Below are 25,401 nucleotides of genomic sequence, written 5' to 3'. Positions count from 1 at the left end.
ATTAAAGCCATCAAATCTGATTATTTTATCAAATTTAAATGATTTAAACCATGATATATCTATTATCGCATAAATCCAAATTACACAACTTTTCGCGCACTTATTTTGGTGCTGCAAAGTGAAAAAAATGAGCATCGCCACGGATACTCCCACTCGCTGATGGGGTTTTGAGAGTTGACAGCAATCAGTAATCTGTTTTGGGAGTATCAATTTTGTCCTCAACCGAAGTGATTTCGTCCCGAGCGCGCCATTCATGGTAAGTCGGACGCACCGTCCGGTATTGTTGAATGTGTCCCGCTTACAAATCACGCACGTAGTTCTGCTGGCGTGCAAAAACAAGCAAGAAATCCAACACGGAACCACCGTTGAGGGAGCTACTGCGAGGTCTTTGAACCCCTTTATTCAACACCCTCATCGTTTTAGCTGCGACTTTGATGATGAACTTTTTCAAATGGTTGTTCGCAGGTGGTTCGGAGATGATTCCTGTCAAGGATAATGAAGACGAATCGTGCTTTTTGGTCACCAAGCACTCGCCATGGCGTGGGAAGTACGTCAAAGTTTTAATATTTTGTCATCAAGCATCTCTTTATCTCGACTGCACGAGATCATATGATTATTCAGATAGGACTAATTTTATTATCATTACAGCCCTCAAAATTAATTGTCAAAAAAATTAGGGATGAATGTGAATTTTGATCTGCTTGCTACATAAATTAATTATTTATTTTTTACTGAAATTAATACATTTAATTGAGGGATAAAATATTCCAAATTTAAAAAAAAAACTAATTATTTTATTTTTTTAAATGGTGGATATTATGTAAGTAATATAAATATTATGTTTTATAGTTTAATGCTTGTGAAAATTATGATAATTTGTGTACCCATTATAATCTCGTGAGAAAAAGAACCGGTAATTAAAACTTTCCCTGCGTTAATTTAATGATTTGTATGTTCTTCTCATGCGGGTTTTTTTCTTTTAACAGGTACAAGCGGATTTTCTCCATTGGCACAACCGGTGTCACCACGTACAACCCCTCGAACATGGAAATCACCAATCGCTGGCCCTATTGCGATTTTATGGTTGCTCTTCCAGGGCCAAACGGCAACCACAATCAGGTCAGAGAATATTAATTTATATTAAAGAATTGCTATGTTATGAAAAAAAGTACAATATTCTTGTCTTCCAAATTTTATATAATTTCGCTCAGAGCTCTTATCCAGGCCGAGGTGTCAGGTTGGCCTTGCCTTGGAAGACGAGAGGTCTTTTGGTCTGGTCTTTGGTGCCCTCCGTCTTGAGAATGGCGATGCGGCTCTTGTCTCGCCTCATTTCAGCCTCCATCTGACTTGCGGCAAGGTGGAGTTTGCTTGCCACACTCAAATGCGACTGAGACATCAGCTCCGTCATTGTGGCGACCTGCTGTTCTTGTGGCACACCGCGTCTGAAGTTTTGCAAACTCTGCTGCACCTCGGCGGTTTTCTGACGAAGCAGAGACTTCATTTGACCTTCGTCGTCAAGCTTGAATTCACGAGGCACAGGAATAGCGCTGAATTTATGAATTAATTAATGTGTTAAATTAATTAATTATTTTTATTACGTTTGCATGCTTCTTTGGGCCAAGTGTGATGCCGTTGGTATTCTGCTCTGGGTCTGCTGCTGTGACTTTCCTTGGGTAATCGCAGTCTGCGTTTGTATGGAGTAGTTCAGTGGCTACAAAAATTAATAATATTAAATTTTATTCAGGTTTTGACAAATTTATAAAGCTTTTTACAAATTCTCACCTGTGCCTGCTGCTTTTGACTAATAGGGCCAGGAGCGTTTGCTGACTCTTTTCTTGCAGGTGCGGCCGGAGCAAATTCCGAGGGCAGGATGTCGTACTTGTGCAGCTCCTTCTGGAGGTCATATTCCTGTCTGACCAGTTCAGCCACCTTCTGCTTTTGCTCGGTGAATTCTCTCTCAATGGCCCAAAGAGTTTCCTTCAATTTGTGCTCCTGGTCGGCGTCGGATTTCATCTTGGCACTCGCCTTTGCCACTTCAGCAACTAGTTTCAGGTTGGCCTTCTCCTGCTCAATCTGCGCCGTGGTTTGCTTCAGTTCTGCGTCAAACTCGGCCAGTTCTCTGCTGCTTTTCACATTGAGCTGCTGGATCCGCTCTTGGACCAAGTTGATCTTGAACTCGTGGTCCTTGTTTGCGTCCTTACCAAAGAGATCCTTTTCTCGCTCGATTCTAGCGTAATATCGCTCGGCGGCTTCGTTTTCCTTTTTGAAGGACTCCTTCATCCCTTCGATGGTTCTTTTCAACTCCTCCAGCTCTTCTCGCATCTCCTCCTTCTGTCTCTCTCGCTCCTCTCGCTCTTTTTGTTCTTTCTCGGCGCGCTCGTTCTGAAAGAAGACCGAGTTTTTGCGAGCGTTGTTCATCCGTGCCAGGATCGACTGGCTCATCCTGTCCGACTCCTTCCGCGCCTCCCTGATCTTCCGTTTCATCTCCCGTTCGTACGCGATTGTCCTTTCGATGGTCGACTCGCCCTCGGCCTTCTTTTCGGCACACTCGTTCATCAAACCCTGCAGCTCCTTCAGTTTGGCCTTCTGAGTTTTTTCCAAAGCGTCCCGCTCCTCAGCCACATCAGCAAAGTCCTGCGTCAGTTTGCCACTCTTGATCTTCTCTTCGGCCAGTTGTTTTTTCTTCATTTCACGCTCGGCAGTCAAACTGGCTATGTGCTTTTCCCTCAAGGCTGCGTTTCTTTTGTTGTCGGCGATTTTCAGGTCCACGGCCGACTGGCTCTCCTGGCTGGCTAAATGCTCCAACTGTGCCAGTCCAGCCTCGAGCTCACTCATCTTTTTGTTAATCGATTTTCTCTCGTCGGATATTTTCTGGAACTCGCGCAACAAACTTTCGCACTCGAGGGTCAGCTCGCTGACCTTTCCCAGCTGCTCTCGTTTCTCTTCAAGTTGTCTGGCCTTTTCTGCCCGTGCCTGATCGTTGCTTTTCTGCATTTCCTTGATGCTGGCCAAGTCTTTCTCAGCATCCAACTTGTACTTAGCCTCGAGCGCTTCCAATTCTTTGGCCACTCGTTCCCTGTGCCCTGCGATGCTGCGTTTCTTCTCTTCGATGTGTCCTTTGTATTTAGCCACCGACTCCACAAACTTGTTTGCCAAAGTCGTGTTCTCCTCGTCTTTCTGCAACAGCAGACTCAGCTCGCCGCTCTTCTTCAGCTCCAGCGCCTTCTGCATTTGGCCGATTTGACTATCCAACGGGCCAATGCTCTCGGTCAGCATGGTAATGCCGGCCTTCAAGTTGCCAATTGTCTTCTCTTTTTCGCCGACCACTCCGTTGAAGTTCTCCACGGTGGCCTTAAGTTTTCGCAGCTGGTTCTCGTACGCTTGGGCATCCTTGGCCAATTTGCGCCGCTGAATCTCTTCGCTGATTATGTTCTTGGGGTCTTCATTGGGGTCAAGAGTCTCCACTGGTGGAAGAGTGCTGGACGAATTCGCAAAGTCTTCACTGGTTGTGTTTGTCGCATCCTGCGGCGCGATCGTCACAGTGGTTTTACTCTTAATAAGAAATTTTGAGTGAGAATCTTCTCCTTCCATGATTCGAATCGCAAAATTTGTGACTGTGAATTTTTTAAACTTTTGTTGCAACTGAATCAAACAATAAGATTTTTTTTAAATATTCAAACTAATTGTTGATTGTTGCAACAATATCGCTTTTTGTTGTTATGTAAGGGCCAATGGGTATTATCCAACAATGCTGTAAATTTCAATTTAATTATCTACATAAATTGAATGAAAATGATTTTATTTTTAATGTATTTCATAATTTATCTCTTTATTTACAGATCAACGGAAATGGTCTGAGTGGCGAATTTTCGATATTCGTCAGAAGCGAGAAGAATAAAAAAGATTCTATGCGATTCAGCACAGAGTATCGAGCTGACCTACTTACCGACCTATTAATTCATCGGCACCAGTTCAATGGAGCTGAAAAACAAAAAGATCCATCTTGCGTATATAACAATACTTCTTTTTTATATATAAAAAATAATTTTTAAAAACCATTTCAGAATTATCCAGCATCAAAGCTGCACTGGTCAGGGATCAACCTGCCAGTTACGCTAACTGTGGCTCCAGCAAGTTTGGAGCAGAGAGATGTAACAAGCAACGCCCTACTTGCCAGCTACCCTTACAAAGACATTGCATGCATGAAAAGGGTCATGGGCTGTCCAGGTTGCCATGGTTCAAGTGAAGCATGGGCGATTGAAATGAGGCAGACTGGTAGAATGGTAATGCGCTGATTATAATATTAAGGAGAAGAAAATGTGATCGCCGCTGTTTGCAGCACTTGTTTGCGTGTTCAGATTGGTCGGGCATCAAACAGAAGATAACCAAGTTTGCCAGCCAATATTTAGGGCTTAATCTTGTATTGACCAGCGTCCAGCAAAGTGAATCAATGATTGAATGGGAAAATTGGAATAATGTTAGATTAGGAAAGTTTAGGTACTGTCCTTCCAAGTTTTGCTTTGGTGTTTATTGAAATACTTTAATTTTAGTGGAGATGATAGTCTTACTCCAATTGGAGAATACACTGTGATGAAGACATCGCCAAGACATAGCGAACCAGTGAGAAGAGTTCTCTGCCTTTCGGAGCAGTGTTTGATTGACAGAGACCCTCAAACCTACCAAGTAATGTCTTAATCAGCTCTTTACTTTTCAATTCAGTGGCAATTTGATTATCATAGGTGTGCAGTATTGCTCCATTGGAACATGTTTTCTGCTTAGTGCGCCCCAGAGATTCGGCGCAGAACTTCACAGTTCAGTTAGATAATGGACAGAGCAAAAAATACACATGCCATGAAAGGTAATAAATTAATCTGCAACAAAATATATATTACTAACTCCTTAATATATCTTAGAGACTCGGTTTTAGCATCACTGCTAGACACCATAAAGGCTGCTGGAAATAGGAACGTTCATGTTTCTACAAATGGTACTGCTAGAGGTATGCGGTGGCTGCCTTTGTGGGCCACAATTGATGAGGAAGCAGAGAAAATGGTCCTGAAGTTGATTCAGCCGCCACTTTGTGACAAACCATATGCTGAACTTTTAGAGAGGTTCAGCGCCAATGTGCCTTACAATGGATTAGCTCATATCACAGCCCCGACGGTATCGTCTTTTGTTTGAAGCTGACGGAGTAATAATGCCTGATCGGATTGCAGGGGATTTTCGGAGAGAATAAAGACAAACAAGTCACTGGCGCACTGGAAACTATCATGATGAAAGAGGGTGACATATCAACCATTCCACTTACTGAACTCGAGGTTCAGTTTAATGCCCTAAGGAGACTTTTAGCCTGTCGAGTTGGTTATTGCTCTTTCACCACTTTGCCTGGGTAATTTAGAGCATGCTCTTGTTATTTGCCTGGACAAAGTAAAAAAAAAAACATTATGTTTTTAGGCTCAGAGAAAACATAGGCATGAGAGTTGTGAAATCTCTTAGGAGAGGCGACGAGTCTGTTTCACAGCTTGCTTTGGAATTAGTCTGCTCCCTCATGATTCCTTTACACCAAGCGTGGGATATACGACAAGAGCAGCTCAACAAGGCTTCACTGCTTTCAAGCCCTAAGTTCTTGGCAAGTTTGCTTGACATGTGGGCTGGCCATGTGGTAATAACATTACCAAAAATAAATGCTGTTTAAAATATTAAAATTTATTTTCTTGCAGACAAGAGGAACAGGTGCTCTCGTAGTAGCTGCCATGCTCGACGTCTTGACCTTTGCACTTTGCGTACCTTATTCAGAAACAACTTCAGCTGCTCACTTTGATCAGTTGCTGGGAGCACTTGCTGAAAGAGGCAGATGTCTTTATAAATTATTTCAGGTAAAATAACGTTTAAAAAATGTATTGCTGAATGTGTAATAAATTGTGATTCAGCACCCCTGTCTGGCAATTGTTCGAGGTGCTGGCTTGTGCATGAAGGCCTTGATTGAAGAAGGGTCCGAGGAAGTAGGAGCAAAAATGCAGCAACTAGCTTTGACTGAGGGAGCCTTGCCAAGGCACTTGCAGAGCGCGCTTTACTTGCGTGGCCCAGAACCAAGAATTCTAGCTTTGAGGCAACTATCCAGACAATTAGTTGCACTATGGTGTGTAAACAATGATGAAGCAAACAACTTGTTGCGAAGAATATTGGTATGCTCCAAATTCCAGCCTGGAAAAATAGACGCTCAAGTATATTTCACGTAGCCCAACGGATTATTAAACTGGCTTGAATCTGACGAAAAAGCCCCTGAAACCAGTGAAGAGCACCTTAACACCAGAGACAATTTGCAACTGGTCATTGATGATATGGAATCATTGAAACCTAAAGGAGTACAAAAAGTAGGCTTGACGGTCCAGAAGAATTTAAAAGTAGTAGAGCGCCACGTTGAGGTGAGTAGCTGCAAGTATATTAAACAAATTGATATTGAACTAACCAAAAAAAGCATGCTCTTCAACACTGGGGAGCAAGGATGGGCCTTGAGAGACTCGAAAGGCTTGGTGTTAGTGGACCAGGGATGGTCGAAATTACAGATACCAGCAATTTGCCAAAGCCAGTTGCTCTAAGGCTTAGGAGAGAGCTGGTGAAGTCAAAAGCCAATTGGCCTCTTGTGTACTCTAAATTTTGGCTTGACCACGCTCTTCCCGACCTAATCTGGAATCATAGAGTATGTTATTATATTTTTAATATTTTTAACATTAATTAAAAAATATATATGATTAGACGAGAGAGGAGCTGAGAGAAGCACTTCAACAAGAACTGACCAATTTTGCATCCGAAGCTGATTTGACGGCTTCGACAATGCCAGACGCTGAAGACTTGACTGTTTCCTGGAACTATCGAGAATTTGAGGTTACTTATGCCAGTTTGTCTGATGAAATAAAAATCGGAGACTACTATTTGCGATTGCTACTGGAAAGAGACCACGAGGCAACGTTGCAAGCAAGTCTCGGTGAAGGAACTGCTGTTGGTTCTGGCATAAAGAAAGCGTAAGATCACCTGCTTTAATTTAGGAAAAGATAATTTAATTGGTCAAATTACAGATCCAAGTTGTTCACGGAACTTTATCACAGATTTTTACTAAGCACAGCTAGAGCCGATATGCGAGCCATGTGTCTTCAAGCAATGTCTATCGTTTACGGTCAACATTATGAGGAACTCAAGCCATTCTCAGACATGAAATTTCTTGTTGCTATGCTTGACAAGGTAAAACCATTAATTTGAACCAATGAATTTTTAAGCATGATAAACAATTAGAGCGTGGAAAGATCAGAACGAGACAGAATCGTTCTCTTCCTTAGACAACTGGTACGACAGAAGTCAAATTGTCAATTGATGTTAGATGCCGGTCTTGTAAAAAGCCTAGTGGACCTTGTTACCTTGTCCCACCTGCACACAAACAGGTTAGACTTTGATCTGAATCTAAAACTCTGAATTCAGTACTAAAAATTTTTCTAGAGCAATGGTGCCTTCACAAAGTAACGTCTTGGAAGCAGGACCTGGCATGACGAGGGACCAGGAAAAAGAGTGGTACTACGAAGTAAATAATGAGAGGAGAGGGCCCGTGAGCTACAAAGACGTAAGATTGAGATGCTTAAATTAAAACAAATTTTTATTTGTGGTTTAATTTTCAGCTAAAAGAGTTGTTCGCTGCCCAAACAATCACAGCCAGAACAAAATGCTGGGCACAAGGAATGGAATCATGGCGGCTTTTGCACCAAGTGCCTCAGCTCAAGTGGGGGCTCCTTGCAAGAGGTGAAGCAGTTCTTGATGAAAGTCAACTTGCGCATCTTGCTCTAGGCATTTTAATTCAGCTGTGCGAATATTCCCCATCAAGAGAAAACGACGGATCTGTCATCAGGCCTTTGCCGAGAGTGAAAAGAGAAATTTCGGACCCAAGTTTATTACCCCACGTTGTTCAATTGCTCTTGACGTTTGATCCTAAAATTGTTGAGAGTGTTGCTACCATTCTAAATCTGGTCATGGCTGATAATCCAGCCGCCACTCGGCTTTACCTCTCTGGAGCATTTTACTTTGTACTGATGTACACAGGATCCAACGTCCTGCCAATTGCGCGCTTTTTGTCGACCACCCACACACTGCAAGCGTGCAGTAGAGTACAAGTATGCTGATCAATCAAGTTTATAAGTAGTTCTGAAATTTGTCGTCATTTTCAGGGCACTGGAAGTATTCTGTCGCCTTTGTTACCAGATGCCATGGTCCATTTCCTAATCAATCACGGGCCTGAAAAATTTGCCGAGATTTTCCTTGGCGAGTTTGACACTCCAGAAGCCATTTGGAGCTCTGAAATGAGGTACTTTGAAGTTTTCTTTACTTTACTATTTTATATTAATTTAATTTTTGTTGCAGACGTCATTTGTGTGAACGTCTCGCAGCTCACTTAGCTGATTTCTCTCCCAGACTTTCATCCAATACCAGAGCAATTTATTCTCACTGCGTCATTCCAGAGATTCTTTACCCTCAACTAGACAGAGAGTTGTTCTGTGGTTCATTCTATTTGCGCCACCTCTGTGACGAAATCAAGTTCCCTAACTGGCCAATCGCAGAACCTGTAAATAAAATGCTTCAAGGAAATGAATGTTTATTAACATTATTTTAAACACAGGTGTCTCTGTTGAGAGACGTTTTGCTGTTGTGGAAGCGAGAAGTGGAGAAGAAACCCCCAGCCATGTCAACAGCAGATGCCTTGCGAGAACTGGGCATATTAGATGCTGAAAATGTTCAGGAATCTGACATTAGGAAAGCCTATTTTGTGAATGCTCAAAAGTTCCATCCTGACAAAAATCCAGCAGGCAGAGTACTTTCTCTAATAAATTTTTATGCTGCATGTAATAATAATACTTTGGTATTCTAGGAACGATTTGAAGCAGTCAATAAAGCATACGAGTTCCTGTGCAGCAAAGATTCCAGGGAATTTTCAGGACCAAATCCAGACAATATTGTGTTGATTTTGCGAACACAAAGTATTCTTTTTAGGAGATATAAATCAGGTTTGTTTGGGTATTACAAGAAAAACTTTATATTAAAAAATTTTCTAACCATTTCAGAGCTGTCTCCATACAAATACGCTGGTTATCCTCAATTGATAAAAACTATCAAAATGGAAACTTCCGACGAGGGACTGTTCTCAAAGCAGGTACCTTTGTTAGCGAGTGCCAGTGAACTTGCCTACTACACCGTGGACTGCTGCTCGCTGAATGCAGAGGAGCTTCGACGTGAAGGCGGAATTGATGTAAGAAAACCCTAAATCGCCACCAAAATTTTTACATCTCGTATTAATAAAAAAAAATATAGTCCTTGTTAGAAGCTCTCTCAAGATGTGTAGCTGTTCTCAGCAAAAGCGCTAAGCCACAGGATGTGGCTGTCAAAGTATGCTGTAATGTTGTACAAACGCTGGGCGTTTGTGCAAAGTCTCAAGCATGTCGGGACAAGATGGTCGAGCTTCCTCGCCTTGTCTGGGAGTTGTGCAGTATACTTCAGTGGCAGGTACGTGTGTTAAGATTTTTCCAAAATGCTTAACTGGAAATAATTTGTTTCAACTTCAGCATTTGATTGAGTTGGCTTGTCACACATCGGCTTGTGTCGCTTCTCTTGCTGCCGACTCGATTCTTCAAATGGCTTTAGTGCAGTCGGGAGCTATGTGGCCTGCGTTGAAATCTATATTTGGCTTCGACTATACTCTCGAGGAGGGAGGTGTTACCCAGACAGAAAGCACGAATAATCAGGTTTCATATTTCATTAAATTCATTTAGAAGAAAAATAATAATTCTTATAAATACCAAGGCATTGGGAAATCGTTTGGCGCGTTTGTCGTTGAAAGTTTGTGCTGCACTGAGTGGATACCCTCCTCCTTCACCCACTACTAGTCAACCACCTAAAGAAGTAGGCAAGAAAATTGAAGAGCTTTATCCAGCCAACCCAGTTGCCCAAAAGGCTCTTGACAGACTGCTGACGCCTTTCATTGCCCATCAATTAAATAGCGACACCCCAGATGAGGTTTTCTTTACCACGATATTTACTTTGCAGCCTCTCTTACAACAAAATTTATAGATTCTGAAGATTCTCAACAGCAACATAGAGAATCCTTACTTAATTTGGGACAATGGCACAAGAGCTCAATTAAACGACTTTGTCGAAGAGCAAAGAACATTGAGGAGAGATCCTAATGATCCGATCGACCCGTCGATTGATCTAGCTCCAGTATTTGATTTTTCCGCTCACTGTGACGAGCTTGTGATAGGAGGGGTCTTCATCAGAATTTACAATGAACAGCCCTCATTCCCCATTCAAGTAAGTTGTCATAATTTTCAACGAATGTGTAAATTAAGAGGTTAACCCTTTACTTCTAGAAACCAAAAGGCTTTGTTTTGGAGTTGCTGGAATACTTGAGAAACCAGTCAAAAAAGTTGCAGTCTGTGCTATCCGATGATAAAATTCATATCCATTCACACATGGCCTTGCGATCTCTAGCAAACGTTTTAAAATGCAATCCAGGTAAAAACGGAATAAATTTTGTTAAACTTCATATAATATTCCTGCATTCTCAGGTGTTGAACTACAGCTGATTGGGCATTTTAAGCTTTTGTCTTGGCTTCTGGTGATGCCTAATTTACAACCGGATTGTCTGCAAGTCTTAAACACAGCGTGTTCAAATCTAGAGTGTGTCAATGATCTGGCAGTGTCGGAAGTTTTGCATCACATTTTACTAACTTTGCTCGGAGAGGAAGATGAAGTCATCTCACTTTGCCTAGACTGCCTGCACACACTTGCCTCCTCTCCGAAAGCTGTCAAGGAAGCTCTTGCCAAAGGTATAGTAATATTATGCATATTGATGCAAAAGAGAAAAAAATTTATTTAAAAAACAGGAGCTGTGCTTTATCTGCTGTGCCTTTTCTGCAATTCTGGAAAATCTGAGGAAGTAAGAGGACGAACCGCTGAATTGTTATCGAGGCTCTCGGCTGATAGACTTTCAGGCCCCAAAGTCAAACTTGTTCTCTCACGCTTCTTACCAGCAGCCTTGTCTGATATAATATTAGGATCGCCACGAATGGCGATGGCGCTCTATGACGGAAATCACGAAAACCCAGAGCTCGTCTGGGGATCAAATCAGAGGAATTTGCTGGAGAAGCACTTAAACGAAACTCAAAAAGAGTAAGTTTTTACTGAGCTAATTTTAAACTACGTCTAATTATTTTAAATAGGTTTTCAGACAGGCAAAGAATAGATGTAAAGGCTGAGTGGAAGGCACCAGACACAGACTTTAATTACCAAAGCGAACAGTCAGACGAATTGGTGGTCGGTGGTGTTTACCTGAGACTCTTTTCCGCCAATCCAGGCTGGAGTCTCAAAAGACCAAAGCACTTCCTAGGGGAGCTTCTGGACACCACCATTGAGCTGATGGCAAGGGAAACTGGAGAGGTTAATTTGAAAATATTTCGTAAATGCGAATTTTAATCGTTTCTTCTAAAATACAGAGCTCAAAAATGGACCTTGCTATTGTCTCTCTAGTCAGCTTGCTTGCAACCCAACCAAAATTAGCAGAAGTATTGCCAAGCTTGGGTCATTTGCCAAAACTAGTGCAAACCTTGGTTGGCTGTGTCAACAAAGGTAACAACCAGGCAACCATTGGTGCCGTCAAAGTGTTCCTGCATCTGTCAAAGAGTCAAGTACGCATTTGAAAGTAATTGTGATAAATTTTTCTATTATTTTGAATTAATTTTAGGGCTGTGTTGAGGCTCTGAGAAATACTGACTGTGTTTCTGCTCTCAAGTTGGCTATGCAGAAATACCCACAGTCTCAAGGTTTTGCCTGCGAAACCTTGGGCAACTGGTTCAGTGCCATGGGTTCGGAACCAATCATAAGACAGGCAAGATGAATGAACTTTTTTTGTCCTGATCGATTCCAATTTGAAATCTTGTTAGGCTGTTCAAATTGAATTAGTGCCATACCTACTTGGCTTGCTGCAGTCACCGTCTTCAGTACTATCTGCGGCGCACAAAGCGCACTTAGTGCATGCGCTCAAGGCGCTTAAGAACACAAGCAATCCTCAGCTTGCTGAAAAAATTTCTGCCATGCTGGACAAGTGCCCCGGCTGGGCCGAATTCAGGGACCAAAAGCACGATCTTTTCCTAGGAGGCCCTAACGAACAAAAATATTTAGGTGAGTGGATATTTTTTTAAGAAAAGTTGTAATAAATTATTAATTTTTATTCCAGAGGCTCCATCTGGAATGATGGGTTACTTGACAGACGGCCGAGGCGCTGCAAAGTTGCCTGACCAACCTCCTCCTCTTATGTCTCCCTCTGAGAGCCCATCAAGTTCGTGAAGAGAGGGGAAAACGTTGAAGAGTAACCACATTGTTGTGCATTAATGAAACTCCATTCCTTTAAAGATATGCTTTGTAGCTACACATTAATATGAAATGCGATAAATCATTAATTTGAGGGAAATATTCATTATTCCTTGTGATTTTAGTTTGCTTGCGTTATTTTCCAAATCTTTCCATTCCAACTTATTTTTGTACTCTTTACTTGCAAACATTGTATAATATGAGATAATATTAGACTTGCTACAATATATGCTCCGTTCTGAAATTTGAATAATCAGAAAAGGAACTTTTACCGTAATTCGTAAAAAAGAAATAATATTAAAAATAAGTGCGAGTGAACATATATACAAATAAAGTAAAGAATATTTCACTGAAGTCTCTACTTTCGAATTATATTTTCCTATAAACTATAAATGTAAATTTAAATTTAAAAAAAAAAATGAAACGAAAAAGTTAAGGTAAAACTCTGGATTAAATTTGATTCGCGCCACCAGGGGCTCCAGAGTGGTCCACGATTGCCCGCCACCTAGCAGGAAATTCCGACACACGCACCCCTCCACTGCTTCCCCTCCTCTCGGTGCTCGCGCGCACGAATGGGCTGTCGCGCTGACTCCCCGCTGCTTACACGGTTTCTCGTTCTCCATTCTCCTTGAATCAAACATCAAACACAGCGCAGGCAGGCAAATCTTGAACAGCTGCACGCAGAATAATAATAATTCGCGATTGCGAGGCAGAAATACGCGGCCTGATTGCGCGGCATTGCGGTTCAGTGATCGAGCGAGGCGGGTGGTGGTTGGCGCCCCTGACATGTGAGCGAGTGCGGACCGAGACACGGCCCAATTCCACGCTCTCGCGCCGGACACAGCGAGGATTTCGACTCGTCTTGAATGGACCATAATAGACACTTAGCGGGGCACAAGACGTAGTTTCGTCGGCATGGCCACCAACCTGGTCAAGTGGTGGAAGACCCGCTTCCTCAACGGATACAAGCAGTTCACAGGTGCCCCCTTATTTTTTCCACATACTTTTTTCCGCCGTGCATGCCTTTGATCTTTTTGAGAGGGTCCGCGCGCGTCAATTACTTTCCCATCTAACGGCAGCTCCAGAGAACAGGGGAATGCAGTTCGTTTTCGATGGAGGGTGTATTTCGCAACCCCAATAGCTGACGGAACATCAAACGAGTGTAGTTCAGCACAGGCTAAAAAGGGGTGCGTTTTGTAAGAGAGATTTTGAGTATTGCTATGAGGGTACTTTTTAAGGGTTAATTGTTCTTAGGAGGGTAAAAATATTTAAAAAAAAAAAAAAAAAATGCTTTCAAGTACAAAAATTTAAAATTGGAGTCAACTCAATTTGAGTGTGGAGCAGAGTAAATTATTATTTGAGGAAGTAAACATCACCTAATAATTTTCAGTGCGTGTTTTTTCTTTTTTCTGTTCTAATTAGTGTAGAATAGTGTATTTTTTTGTGTTGTAAAATGTAAAGCAGTTTCAAGGTTTAACTTTTTAGAGGTTTTTACGAGGATTTTCTCGCACAGTTTCAGTAAATGAATCCACATAAACTAAAAAACTCAAAAATTTGGTAATGATCAATAATTTTCATATTTGTTTACTGTGTTTTTGCTGCAAATTTTCAATAGTATTTTTAAAAAATGTTATAAAAGGTTCAAAAAATTACTTTCCTGATAAACAAATATTTAAAGCCGCTAAATATTTTGTATTTTTTTAACATTTTTTTTTCATAATATTAAAGTTGATGGTAAATTAATTAATTGGCAGCTGTTCAATGAATTTATTTCAGCAGAATTAATTATAAAATAAAAACACATTATTTCCATAAATTTTTGCTGTTTTAATTTTTTTTTAATTTGCTAGTCAACAAAAAAATCATTTACATCAAATCTATTTTGCCTTCCGAATTCTGTAAAATTTTATCGAATCCATAGTTAAAACTCAACAAATTTTAGCTAAATATTTTGGAATATTTTTTTTTTAGTCTGAATTTTTTTAAGTTTCTTTCTAATATTTTAAGAAACTCTTTATTCATTTGAACAAAGAACGGAGAGGCTGGCGATGATTTTTGCATGGGGCCGTGTTTTGCGACGCAAGGTGATTTGTGCAGCGCGGATCGCCGGCAGCGGCGGCAAGTGCGGCCCACCGCACTATCTTGCGGCAGCGTCGCCTGCTGCCACTACTTGCTTCGTCCTTTGAACACGCCGACATGCGAATTATTCTCGTACGCTCGCTCATGTACATGGCAATTAATTTTCTTTCTTTCCAACAACTGCAAGCAGCAATTTTGACGCGCCGCGATCGCGAGTCGAATTCGTATACTTAATACGCGCGCGGCCTGGCAACACACAAATTCATAATGCGTTTTTTGATGGTGCTGGCAATTAAAATATGAAACTCCCTTGCCAACAGATCAAAGGAATCGCGCCGCGCGTAGGAAAAGCAATTTCCTCAATGAAAAAAAATAACAGCTGCTCTGAAATTTACAGGGTGTTTTTACATTCGTCCGACTTTATAATTTAAAATACAAATACAAGAAAGGTTTTGAAATATCAGCCTTTTTTCATTTGTTTACAAAAAAAGCAGTGAAAATAAAAAATTCATTGGGAAACAATCAATGCAATTTTAATCTGATTTAGTTAAAAAGATGGAATTTTTTTATTTGTTTCTTTTTAAAGCAACGAAAAAATTAAATCTGCCTAAAATTTTTGGAAAATGAATCGGTTTCCATCACTTTAAGATTGATTTGTTTTATTAAAATTTTCAGTAAAATAGTTTTTGCTTTTAAAATTATCCTTTTCATTTGAACACAATTTAAACTGCTGAAAAATGGCCTGCCGATTCTTTTACAAAAATTGCGGTGAAAATCAAGGCACAGCAAAAAGGGCTCGACCAACTTATCTAAAGGACGCCATATTGCATCAATAAACCTAACAATAAGCCCTGATTTAACTATAGCAGAACTCAATCGTCATATTTTCACCGAATAATGAAAAAATCTCATTCACTCGTTTATAAAGGCGATTTTTTGCTCATCTTCATGGGCACCGCAAATTTCAGAATATCTTGAACGTTTTTTTTCTGTTCTTTTCGAACGGGCCAAGCACGAAATTTTGCAATTCGGCTGAAAGGATCGAGCGTGCCAATTTTCGGCGGCGGCGCCCACTGCCAGCGAGCAGACACTGTGCCGCTGCTCATTCGATTCGGAATGCGCGCCGCTATTATAAAAAGTACATAGGTGTATTGTATGTGCCGTGTCTTCGGGGAGGAGGAAGGAGAAAAGAAGAGAATTTCGGTGGAAATGCACCTTCGAGAAGAGAATAAAGAAAAAGCGCGGCGGCGGCGGCGGCGGCAAAGCGATCTCGAAGGAAGAAAAGCAGCGGCAAAAAAGAAGGTTTTGGAGCGCGGGTTGGATGTGGTCGCCTGCTGCTGCTGCTGCTGCCGGCCGAGGGGGAGGGAGGGGGGCCGCGGCGGCGGCGCCTTTGATGCCTTTCAAGAGAGCCGGTCTCTGTTGCCTGCCAGCAAACTAACAGCAGACCCGCCTGCCATTGCCTTTGCTGCCTGCTCTCGCGCGGTACAGTGCGTCTCAAAACTTCTCGTCATTCCATCTTCTTCATTCTTCAGCACGATGGATAGAGCAGCGAGCGAGATGGACCTTCCTTTCCTCCTCCTCCCAGCCATAAATTCTTGCTTCTTCTCTATGAAGAGGAGAGAGAGAGAGAGAGAAAAAATAATAAAAATCGCTAGATGAACGAATTTTATTTATTTTTTTCTACGTTTTGATGCCGCCGCTGCCCGTCATTAGTCAAGTGCCAAAATTTCGGACCAACTTTTGCTTTTGATCTGGAATATCGCGAACGCGCGCAGTTGGCCGCGCGAACGAGTTAATTGCAGAGAGGGAAATGCGCGAGCGCTCACTTCAAACGCGCGCACCTCTTGTTTATTTTCGTCCGAAAGAAGCACGGCTCGCGTGACACTCTCGGAAAGATTAATTCGACGGGGAAAAAATATGATAAAATCGCTTTGAAGGGCTCTCGCATGCTAATGTGTACCTGTGTGGGGGAGACCAAAGGAGTTACCCCTTTGAAAATGCTTCTAAATAGCTTCTTTTCTTGGGGTTATTACGCCGGAAAATGCACTTTTACCCTGCTGCAGCTTAAATTGAACTTCCGTAAACTAAAATTCAGGAATATTTTGAGATCTGCCCTTATTTGAGCTTGTTGGTATAAAAAAATTGCACTTCCCCTCATAAATTGCTCAATTTTTCACTCTTTTTTTTACCAGGTTCATTTTTCGATTTATTTATAAATCCCTCTGTTAAAGAACAAAATTTTAAATATTTACTTGATTTAATTTTTTTTTTATTGTTGTCTCTTGCCGACGGCTGGAAAGGGCAAAGGTTCCAAATCACAAAATAATGTCCCAAGAACATGCACAAAGCCATAGAAGATAAAAGTTATTTTTTTTTCATTTCAGTTTTTTTAGTTAGACTATCAATGAGGGGGGCATTGGACAATAAATATTACATCTTATTTGAACTGAATATAAAGAGCCCTCTCGCCAATTTTGAAACCTCGAACCGGGGGCGTAACCCAAAATTTTGAAAATCACTCAAGATTTTTTGATTTCCCATAACTTTGGAACGGTTTATGTTAGAACAATGATCTTAACTGTTTCTGGCATAACATTTCACGCTTAACAACTTTGCTGTTGACATAAAAGTCGTAGACGTAGGGAAATGTCACTATTTCAAATTTTTTTAATAAAACTCGAAATACAAAATAAGTCTCATCGATTTTGTTTTGTTGGTTTAGGAAAAAATGTAGCCCGTGAAATTGTACATCAACCCTGTAATTTTCAGAATGACAATTTTTTCCGTTCTCAAGATTACACAGTGAAAAACGTGTTTTTCAGAGGTTTTTGGGTCAAAAATTTGTAAAAATCTGAAAAATCAATCAAAACCACCAACAATCAAGTTTTTAAGACTAAGAAACAAGTTGCTTATTAATTTTTAATATCAAAATTTTCAATCCGTTTCTATTTAATTTTTTATTAATAAATAAAAAATAATATGGCTTCTATAATCAAAATTGCACTTTTATTCACACAGCACAGACTATATGTTTTGGTCTTTTGGAGACGGTCCGTGCATTAGTGAATTTGCAGAGACTTGTCGCAATAATTTACGACAGCACTGTTTTCATCTTCAGTTATTTAAAACCCGCTTATGATGCACGCGTTGTTTTACGCCTCGAATAAATAATTAGACACACTTGTATCTCCTGTCTGCAGGCACTATTCGTTCTATCGAGAAAAGCCATCCATTAGCGTAGCCCGAAAATGATTGCCTCTCTTTAATCATTAAAAACGCTTACTCCGTTTAACCAACGATCTCTCTCGTAGCGGCAACTTAAATTTTTTACCGTCTAAAGGCGCCGGTCTGATGCTGCACGGCAAACAAGACTAAAAAGAAAGTACCGCCGCACTTAGCCTTGGATTACGTGAACCAACACACTGAAGAGTTTTTAGCTACAAGTTTCTTTCTTGCAAGGGAGCAGTCTCGCTCGACGTCGGTTGGTCTTTTATAATGCAGGCAGGGGCGAGTCATTTCAAAGACAACGCTTTGTCGGCGCGCTTTGCTCTTCGCCGCCGCCGCCGGGATTCTTTTCCTCCCAAACGAAGCGCGCCTAATGAAACTTCTTCAGCGTGCAAGAGGAAAATATAATCGTATATGGGCCCCGAGAGAAGAATAATCGAACACTACTTTTCATAAATAATAACTCCTCCTGTTCGAACAAGAGATCTTGGATTGGAGCCAGCTGAGGTTATTTCAAAACGGATTTTTTATTTCTGACCGGCACAACAGAAAGAATAAATGTAATTTTTATTCCATAAATGAACGAAGTTTAATGTTTCACTAAAAAAGATGACGATTTTGAAATGCGTGACGAAATGCGAGGTTTTTTTCTTCTGAAATACAAAAGATAGAAGAAAGATTGCAGCGTTTTATTAGCTCTGATTGAAGGCCGGCGCGGATGGCAAGAAAGGCAATGAAAATTCTATTGCACGCGCGGTCGTCGCCGGGCATGATAAGAGATATTTTTTTACTCTACCTACCCCTGCTCCTCGTCAGGGCCCTCAAATCGAAAATCAAAGGCAGCCGCGGCGCACAAAAGAGGGACGGACGCGCTCTCACAGCTTTTACGTCCTCCCGACTTTTAATATGAAAATTTATTACAAAAAAAAAAGAATATGCCGGTGTTGTTGGGCGCTAAAATTATTTATGAGCCGCACAAGCAGGCAGGTGGCGTGTGTTTCTTGCTCGCTTTCGTCCGCCGTTCTGCCGAGCGAGAAGAGAAATACCAAGTAGTGAGATGTGTGTGTGTATTATTTGGCTTGGGTCAATGCCATCCACTGACGTGCTGTGATGGTGAACGGGTGGGTGGCACTGAAAGCCGATTAATTACGCTCGCAACGCCGTCGACCTAATAAGACCGATTGAATGAAATTTCTCAATTTATTAACTTAATTTTTATTAAAATACTCTGTTTATAGAAATTAACGTGTTTCAATTTGGCCAGGATGCTAATTATTAATTAGCTCGGTCTCGGCGCCATTTCATTAACAATGTTGTCTTGCTTTTGTAATAATAGTTCGGTCCACATCTCCACATTGTAAAAAGCATCTCAAACTCTCAAGCGGTGCGCCATCTGCAGCTTCCAGTCTCGAACTGATGGAATTTTGCCTAAGCTGTAGGGGCGGCTGTAGTAAATCACCTACCTGAGCGTTCTGGTAGTTTCCTTCCGCTTGTTATTTGTTTTCCAATCGGTCGAGTACGCACCTTAGCCAAACATGCGCGTAATTTATGCTTTATTTAAATCGTTCGTCTTCATCTGTTATTATGGCCTGTTATATTTACGCCGGCGCCGATAGAAAAATAAACCGTGGGCCCATTGATCGAGGAAGTGGGAATTTTTAAAGTGATTCTGGCTAGCATTTTCCTATTACGGTCATCAACACTTGTTTATTTAGGATTGCATTATTTTTTTTATTGAACTACTTGTTTACGTGCATTAACAAAATTATCTTTTTTTTCCAGTGCTGATGCCTGGTGACTCGGCGAGTGAAAGTGGCAGAGAAACAGAGGAACTCCTGTCCTGCCATTCGGCGCCCCTGTCGCCACCACCGCTCATCCCCGAGCAGGCGTCCATGCCATTGCCACAGACTCAGCAGGACACGTCATGCTGCTGTGGCAATCAACCAGATCTCCCGAGGAGGGAACTTAAATTTGAGGTACAAATAGAGGACTTTAATCAATAATATAAATTTATTAAAAAAAGAAGAAAAAAAATTAAAATTTTTGCCCTTCTCTATTAGGAGTTTGAGTGTGATGTGGCTGTGGAAGGAAATGACGAGGTACATGAAATAGGAGTTGCTCAATCAGGTGAAAAGTGTAGGCAGTGCGGGCCACCCAGACAAGAATTTTCCTTCACTCTCTATGATTTAGACGGCCACGGAAAGATTACCAAAGAAGTAAGCAATATTTATTTATTGATTATTTTTGAATTTTTATTATCAATAAATTTCAAGTTTGAAACTAAATTTGAACTCGTTTCCCAGGATATTGCTGGTCTTGTGACTACAATTTACGATACGCTTGGAGCAACAATCCAGGTACCTAACTCGGGCAGTAAAACCATCAGAGTTCGGCTCACAGTGGCGCCTGAAAACCGGTCTGATTCGTCCACGCCGCAGCAAACAACCCCCCAAAATTCTAAAACTTGCCAAAACAAAAATCTGAACAACATTTGTGACCAGCCGGCTGAAAAATTGACCAAGGAATCTCTTCACCGAAACCTAGGATCTGTCAAGCTGTCTGGCAATGCAGAGCAGCTGTACCTCAACCTATCCCCCTGCAAAAAGGTATTTTATCCAAGCCCGAATTTTGACATAAATAATTATTGTGCGTCTTCCAGGTGTCGGTTGAAACTGCGCTATACGCAAATGTAAATCACCTCAACAACAACTCTACTAAAGAAGACATTAAGAGAAACAATAATGAGACTGGACACTCGATAGTTAATAATACTCCTCACATTGCCAAGAAAATTTCACGCCATGAGAGTTTACGGAGAGACAGACTGCCCAATCCCAAAGTTTCCGCCCTGGCCACTGGCGCCAGCGTTTCCACCCCTAATTCCCCACTAAGAAACACCTCCACCCCAAAGGCCACTTACGGAATGCACAGCCCACGATGTGGCGGTAAATATATATTTGTAAATTTTAGTTTGATTGCTAATTGCTCAAAATTATCTCACAGGCCGAAAATCAAACTCCCACAATCCATCACCAAATCGACCTAGAAGAAGAGCGACTTTTACTGCACCTGCTCCACCACCAAACCCTCCGGAGAACATCAACCAGGACAGAGCATACTCTGGCACACTGCAGAGGCAAGAACTGCTGCACATAATCCAAACGAACATGGAAAAAAATCTTCTGGCCCTTCACCACAACTCCACTCATCACAGGTAAGAATCGATTTATATGTTTTCCAAATAATACCAAATTATAAATTTAGAAATTGCTAATAACATAGTTTTGTTAATAGTGACAAATGTTCTAGGAAACGTGGAGAAGATTTTTTGCAGCGGCAGCCGCAAATGGGCAGTCCGAAGTCGTCACGCAGCCAGGGCAAGCGAACCCCCAAGACGGCGCCGCGCCTTCCTGCGCGCAAGACGACCAAGACCAGTGTGGATTGCAACAACGTGCTTTCATGTTCGCACTACTACCTCGACCTGGCAGGCATGGAGGAGGCAAATTTGTGTAGCTACTGCGACCGTGGGGACCTGCCAAACCAACACGTGCTGCGCCACAAAACCAGAGAACTGGACCACGCTCGCGCCATGGCCCAGGTGGTCGAGTGGCTGCAGGGAGGCCGCACAGGTGGTGGCTTCAGCCTGCCCCCGAAAGAACCGTCCCTTGTAGAGAGCGAGGACGAGGACAGCTCGGACGCGCCCACTCGTCTCACCCACCGACACATCCACGAACACGTCCACCACCACTACCATCATTACACGGAGAACGACAACAAGAAGCAATAAAACAATTTGCAGTTACGGCTCAAAAGGAAATTTTTTGTCCTTCGCAATTTGAATTTTGAATATGTACGTCCAAATGGAGAACTTTGAACCTCATTGGAAGTTGATTAGAAATGTGGCCAAGTCTTGCCATTGTATTATTATTCTGGTGATATTGATATGGACGCTGTCTTGTTAAAATTGAATGAAAGTTGGCAAGTAGAAATTAATCTTGCGGTAGTTGATATATATTTAAAGGTCAAAAATATTAGGGACATAATTCGTTTTTGTATGAACTTGTTATTTAAAAGCCTGGGTAATGATAACCGCCGCTTGTAAGCCTAACGTATGAGCTTGGAGTTGGAATTCCAGAATGTGTGTGGAAAGGAGTTGGTTAGTCTTCTTTTATACAAAACTCAATAATAAACAATCTACCTCACTGATTAAACTTTACTTAGGAATAGTTTGGCTTTAGGCCGGAGCTTCTTGTTGCTGCTGATGTAAAGTTTAGCAAACAAATAGTATTTAAACATAGATCAATGTTATTTATATACAACCTGTATACAGTTTAAAATCAAATGATTTTGATGTAATTTTTATATATACAACGCGACAACACTGAAATATTATTTATTGACTCTATTAAAGATAATTACATGACTTACATTGTTTTCGAATATTGAATTTTGTTACGAATACAATAAATATCTGTAATATTATTATCTAAATTTTTATCTTTTACTTCTGACCTGAAAAAATATTTCACTTTTAAAATAAATTGAAAGCATTTTTTTTTTCAAATTCTAAAATGCGCCTAAAGTCTCTACGCAAGTTTCTTTATTACCTTTTAATAGGCATATTAGCAATATAAACTGCACATTCATAAATTCCACATATCGTAATAAAAAACGATGTATATGCACAATAATGGAAGCGTTTGGAAAAAGAACAATAAAATTGTCCACATTACGGTGCAATATGCATTGTTTCTATACCATGTCCATAAATATTCATCCTCCTGTGCACTAAATAATTGGAGCCATTTTTTTGGTATAAAGAGCGAGGAAACTTCTCTGGCAGCACATTCAACCATCCGCCTCAAAGGCTATTTTGTGCTTCAACTCGGCAACAGAAATGCAAGTAAGTAAAAAGCAAAATTTTCTAAAAATTTCTTTTACTTTTTAAATTTTTTAAAATTTTTTTTTTTCAGCCAATAAGTGTTTTCTCGCTGTTATTGAGTGCCGTGGTTTGCTCACTGGTGCTGGCCGAGCCACTCAGCCACTATCACCACGATGTCAGCAGTTCGAGCAGTGGCAGCGCTAGTGGTAGTGGCAGCGGAAGCAGCAGCTCGGGGTCTGCATCAGGCGGCTATCAATACAAAAAGCCAAAGAAACCCTTCTACCTTCCACCTTTCAAGTCATCAGCCAGCCATACAAAGATTAAAATCATCAAAAACCACGGCCTCGGACACAAGAAGATAATTAAACACCACAAGCCTAGCACCAGCTACGGCACCAGCTCAAGCTCCTCTGGTTCCTCTGGCTCAGGAAGCTCGTCCAGCGGCTCCTCTTCCTCCTCTGGGTCAGGACCAAGCGGACACGGCCACCACTTCCACTACAAGCCGGCCCTCAAAGTTATCATCAAAAAGCACGGCAAGGGTTTCCACCATGGCTAAAGAATAATTTTCACAGAAAATATCCATCTACACAGTAAATTCACCTCTTAAATTTTGCACTTGAATTTTTTAACTGAGCTTTGTTTTGTTTATATTTGGAGCACTATTTGCATTACACGTTTTTAATATTAATTTTTTTCATAAATAAAATAAAATTTGAAGGTTCGAATGAAAAGTTTTTTTTATTGCATAGGATTCATTAGAAAATGTGTGTAAGCCAATTGGCATATAAACTGGAATATACTATTAAAAATTCACTTTTGACATTAAATTTCATAACTATCTGTGCCTTAAATCATCATCATCTCTGCTATTTAAGTATTCTTTGGCACGTCGCTCATCGAACTACACTGGTTATTATTCTTGATTGAATTCTGGGCTTCACAACATTTCACAACACGCACAAACTTAGAGTAGAATGGCAAGTGGCTAAATTTAAAATTTCATAGCCAAAATCATTTTAAAATAAAGTTATTTTATAAGTAATCTCAAAATTTTAACCGTTGGCGTGAAAATAATGTCTTGTTGCGGCTGCGTAAAAATTCACCGTTAATTGTTTTACATTAGATGGAATTTATATAGATGTGTAGCAACACATATGATTTTACATTGATCTCGTTGGCTCACATTGACTGATACGATTAGTTCTGTTCTCCACGCTTCCTTATATTAATTTTCTTAAGCATAACTACACTTTTGTCTCAATGCGTTTTGTCACTCTTAAAACGAATGAATTAAGCTCAATCTATAGTAAATATGAAAAAGCCAGCCGCCTCCTTTGCTGGACTGGTTTATATAATACTCTTATCAATTATGTGACTTAGCTGGACTTGATTTTGCAGCTGCCCAATAATTTCTACATTTTGATCCAAGCAGCCCTGTCTTGGCTTTGCGCGTCGTTTGAGATTTCCACCCTATTCTAAAAACCGCTGTTAATGCCCACCCTGCAAAATGACAAACTCGTGTGCGTTTATGTAATACTGCGCAAAATATTATGTCTTTGGCGTTAGCCGATATAAATAAAAAAAAGCGTGGAAATGTTCATTAAATATAAAAATGTAGCTCTTTTTTTCGGGAAACTTGATCAGACAAAATAGGAATGAAAAGAACAGAAATCTGTTCATAATGCATTAAATCTGGAATGCAAATTAATAACCGATGCTTAGATTTGAAAGCCAATGGAAAATTTCCTCTGAATTTGGCTAATGCTTGTGCATCAATTAATCAAATAACAAAAAGAAATAAACAATATACAAAGTGGAGAAACTTAAGTTGACGTGACTCCTTTCCGTGCCACCAAAAGATTCAGAACAGGATGCTTCTTAATGTAGTCGACTGCTTTTTTATGCGTCACCATGGTAAAATCGTACCCATTACACTGGAAAGATAAGTGAGAATATTATTTAGTTAAAACTTTCCCTTCGATTATAGAGTGTTTTGAAAAAAGCTGTCTTTCTCCGACAATTTCTTTTCCTTTTTCACGTGAAAATCTTGTAAAGAATTGGAAAAATAATCAACAAAAATAATAATAGGGAAAGTACTTGTAATATTTTGTCGTGCATCCGCAGCCCTGCTTTTGCGGCTGGACTCCCGTCGTGCACTTCCGTTACGTATATACCCTGCGAAAAAATTAATTACATCACAAATTTTGAAGTGATTTTAAAATTTAAATAAACAATTACATTGTCTGTGTATCCCTGAGGACTCTTGCGGTAGTCCTGGTCGATTCCTCCGCCGATCCTGAAGCCGCACTTCAGCACCTCCTTTCCTTCAGAGTCCTGGCCACTCTCTTTGTGAAGAGTGATGGGAATCTGAAAGATAAATACAGTTCAATAAAAACTAGCCTGATATGTATTTGGCGTGTGAAGGGAGTGGTTTGCAAATGCAAACAGGGAAAGATCGTTCTCGAGAAAGCGATGATATGTTTATTCAACTTACACTCAAGCACTCCATAGCGGTGCCCGCTTGGTGCTGAAATGCCATTTTTGCGCACATCTTGGTGAGGAATTGGTTAGCCTTGTTTCTTCAGGAAAAAGCGCAGTATTAATGTGACTATTTGCGTATAATCTGGCAAAATTATTCGCTTCAATGGGCGAAGAATGTCTTTTGTTGTCGATCGCTCTGGCTCTGCTTTTCACCCAAGAAGGTTTCCACCGACGCCAGTGCTGCCAACATGATCACGTCAAACTACCATGAATTAGTTTTTCCTTGTTCGATAATTTTGCAGAATATTTTTTATTTTATTTCTATATTCTAC

At 40.7% G+C, this 25,401-nt stretch overlaps 5 protein-coding genes across 6 annotated transcripts; 3 read left to right on the top strand and 2 right to left on the bottom strand.

Annotated features, from left to right (window-relative positions):
• Positions 1-133: 133 nt before the first annotated feature.
• On the top strand, positions 134-12,751 carry LOC132196876 (dnaJ homolog subfamily C member 13). Its single transcript, XM_059619810.1, has 37 exons — positions 134-256; positions 466-547; positions 987-1,119; positions 3,840-4,007; positions 4,065-4,283; positions 4,340-4,497; positions 4,551-4,683; positions 4,740-4,858; positions 4,914-5,163; positions 5,217-5,389; positions 5,455-5,662; positions 5,721-5,876; positions 5,931-6,185; positions 6,240-6,425; positions 6,479-6,700; positions 6,757-7,022; positions 7,077-7,239; positions 7,291-7,436; positions 7,492-7,612; positions 7,668-8,156; positions 8,211-8,347; positions 8,404-8,605; positions 8,660-8,851; positions 8,909-9,044; positions 9,102-9,286; positions 9,349-9,540; positions 9,600-9,779; positions 9,838-10,050; positions 10,105-10,344; positions 10,404-10,548; positions 10,602-10,862; positions 10,920-11,205; positions 11,256-11,472; positions 11,529-11,720; positions 11,777-11,920; positions 11,976-12,213; positions 12,269-12,751. The coding sequence occupies exons 2-37, from the start codon at positions 477-479 to the stop codon at positions 12,376-12,378; spliced, it is 6,906 nt and encodes a 2,301-aa protein (XP_059475793.1). The 5' UTR covers positions 134-256; positions 466-476; the 3' UTR covers positions 12,379-12,751.
• On the bottom strand, positions 993-2,888 carry LOC132196877 (histone-lysine N-methyltransferase, H3 lysine-79 specific-like). The gene is made up of 3 exons (XM_059619811.1): positions 1,783-2,888; positions 1,599-1,711; positions 993-1,547 (listed from the first exon to the last, which is right to left on the bottom strand). The coding sequence occupies exons 1-3, from the start codon at positions 2,833-2,835 to the stop codon at positions 1,217-1,219; spliced, it is 1,497 nt and encodes a 498-aa protein (XP_059475794.1). The 5' UTR covers positions 2,836-2,888; the 3' UTR covers positions 993-1,216.
• A 258-nt stretch (positions 12,752-13,009) lies between the features above and the next one.
• On the top strand, positions 13,010-22,197 carry LOC132197754 (protein naked cuticle). Of its 2 annotated transcripts, none has more exons than XM_059621278.1 (7): positions 13,010-13,381; positions 19,489-19,682; positions 19,767-19,922; positions 20,010-20,312; positions 20,366-20,651; positions 20,710-20,920; positions 21,001-22,197. In XM_059621278.1, the coding sequence occupies exons 1-7, from the start codon at positions 13,318-13,320 to the stop codon at positions 21,491-21,493; spliced, it is 1,707 nt and encodes a 568-aa protein (XP_059477261.1). In that variant the 5' UTR covers positions 13,010-13,317; the 3' UTR covers positions 21,494-22,197. The 2 variants fall into 2 exon arrangements, with proteins under 2 accessions (XP_059477261.1, XP_059477262.1); XM_059621279.1 differs by having other exon boundaries at positions 13,011-13,381; positions 21,016-22,197.
• A 328-nt stretch (positions 22,198-22,525) lies between these two features.
• Positions 22,526-23,312, top strand: LOC132196747 (uncharacterized protein DDB_G0271670-like). Its single transcript, XM_059619593.1, has 2 exons — positions 22,526-22,609; positions 22,680-23,312. The coding sequence occupies exons 1-2, from the start codon at positions 22,604-22,606 to the stop codon at positions 23,142-23,144; spliced, it is 471 nt and encodes a 156-aa protein (XP_059475576.1). The 5' UTR covers positions 22,526-22,603; the 3' UTR covers positions 23,145-23,312.
• Positions 23,297-25,301, bottom strand: LOC132196748 (tax1-binding protein 3 homolog). Its single transcript, XM_059619594.1, has 4 exons — positions 25,083-25,301; positions 24,827-24,955; positions 24,686-24,763; positions 23,297-24,522 (listed from the first exon to the last, which is right to left on the bottom strand). The coding sequence occupies exons 1-4, from the start codon at positions 25,137-25,139 to the stop codon at positions 24,412-24,414; spliced, it is 375 nt and encodes a 124-aa protein (XP_059475577.1). The 5' UTR covers positions 25,140-25,301; the 3' UTR covers positions 23,297-24,411.
• Between the last annotated feature and the right edge of the window lie 100 nt (positions 25,302-25,401).

The sequence above is a fragment of the Neocloeon triangulifer genome, unplaced genomic scaffold (assembly GCF_031216515.1).
Source record: "Neocloeon triangulifer isolate White Clay Creek 2 clone unplaced genomic scaffold, ASM3121651v1 ptg000012l, whole genome shotgun sequence".
In the NCBI taxonomy this organism is placed as follows: Eukaryota; Metazoa; Arthropoda; class Insecta; order Ephemeroptera; family Baetidae; genus Neocloeon; species Neocloeon triangulifer.
Note: the sequence above shows the minus strand (reverse complement) of the source record. Positions and strands in the feature narration are given on the sequence as shown.

Excerpts from the sequence above, each read along its gene's own strand:
- LOC132196877 (XM_059619811.1), bottom strand. The coding sequence starts at position 2,835 with ATGAGTGAGCTCGAGGCTGGACTGGCACAGTTGGAGCATTTAGCCAGC. Across the intron at positions 1,712-1,782 it reads GTCAAAAGCAGCAGGCACAG|CCACTGAACTACTCCATACA; the intron begins GTGAGAATTTGT and ends TAATTTTTGTAG. Across the intron at positions 1,548-1,598 it reads GCCCAAAGAAGCATGCAAAC|CGCTATTCCTGTGCCTCGTG; the intron begins GTAATAAAAATA and ends TCATAAATTCAG.
- LOC132196876 (XM_059619810.1), top strand. The coding sequence starts at position 477 with ATGATTCCTGTCAAGGATAATGAAGACGAATCGTGCTTTTTGGTCACC. Across the intron at positions 6,701-6,756 it reads ACCTAATCTGGAATCATAGA|ACGAGAGAGGAGCTGAGAGA; the intron begins GTATGTTATTAT and ends ATATATGATTAG. Across the intron at positions 9,780-9,837 it reads CAGAAAGCACGAATAATCAG|GCATTGGGAAATCGTTTGGC; the intron begins GTTTCATATTTC and ends ATAAATACCAAG.
- LOC132196748 (XM_059619594.1), bottom strand. The coding sequence starts at position 25,139 with ATGTGCGCAAAAATGGCATTTCAGCACCAAGCGGGCACCGCTATGGAG. Across the intron at positions 24,956-25,082 it reads CCGCTATGGAGTGCTTGAGT|ATTCCCATCACTCTTCACAA; the intron begins GTAAGTTGAATA and ends TTTATCTTTCAG. Across the intron at positions 24,764-24,826 it reads CTCAGGGATACACAGACAAT|GGTATATACGTAACGGAAGT; the intron begins GTAATTGTTTAT and ends ATTTTTTCGCAG.
- LOC132197754 (XM_059621278.1), top strand. The coding sequence starts at position 13,318 with ATGGCCACCAACCTGGTCAAGTGGTGGAAGACCCGCTTCCTCAACGGA. Across the intron at positions 13,382-19,488 it reads CGGATACAAGCAGTTCACAG|TGCTGATGCCTGGTGACTCG; the intron begins GTGCCCCCTTAT and ends TTTTTTTTCCAG. Across the intron at positions 20,313-20,365 it reads ACCTATCCCCCTGCAAAAAG|GTGTCGGTTGAAACTGCGCT; the intron begins GTATTTTATCCA and ends TGCGTCTTCCAG.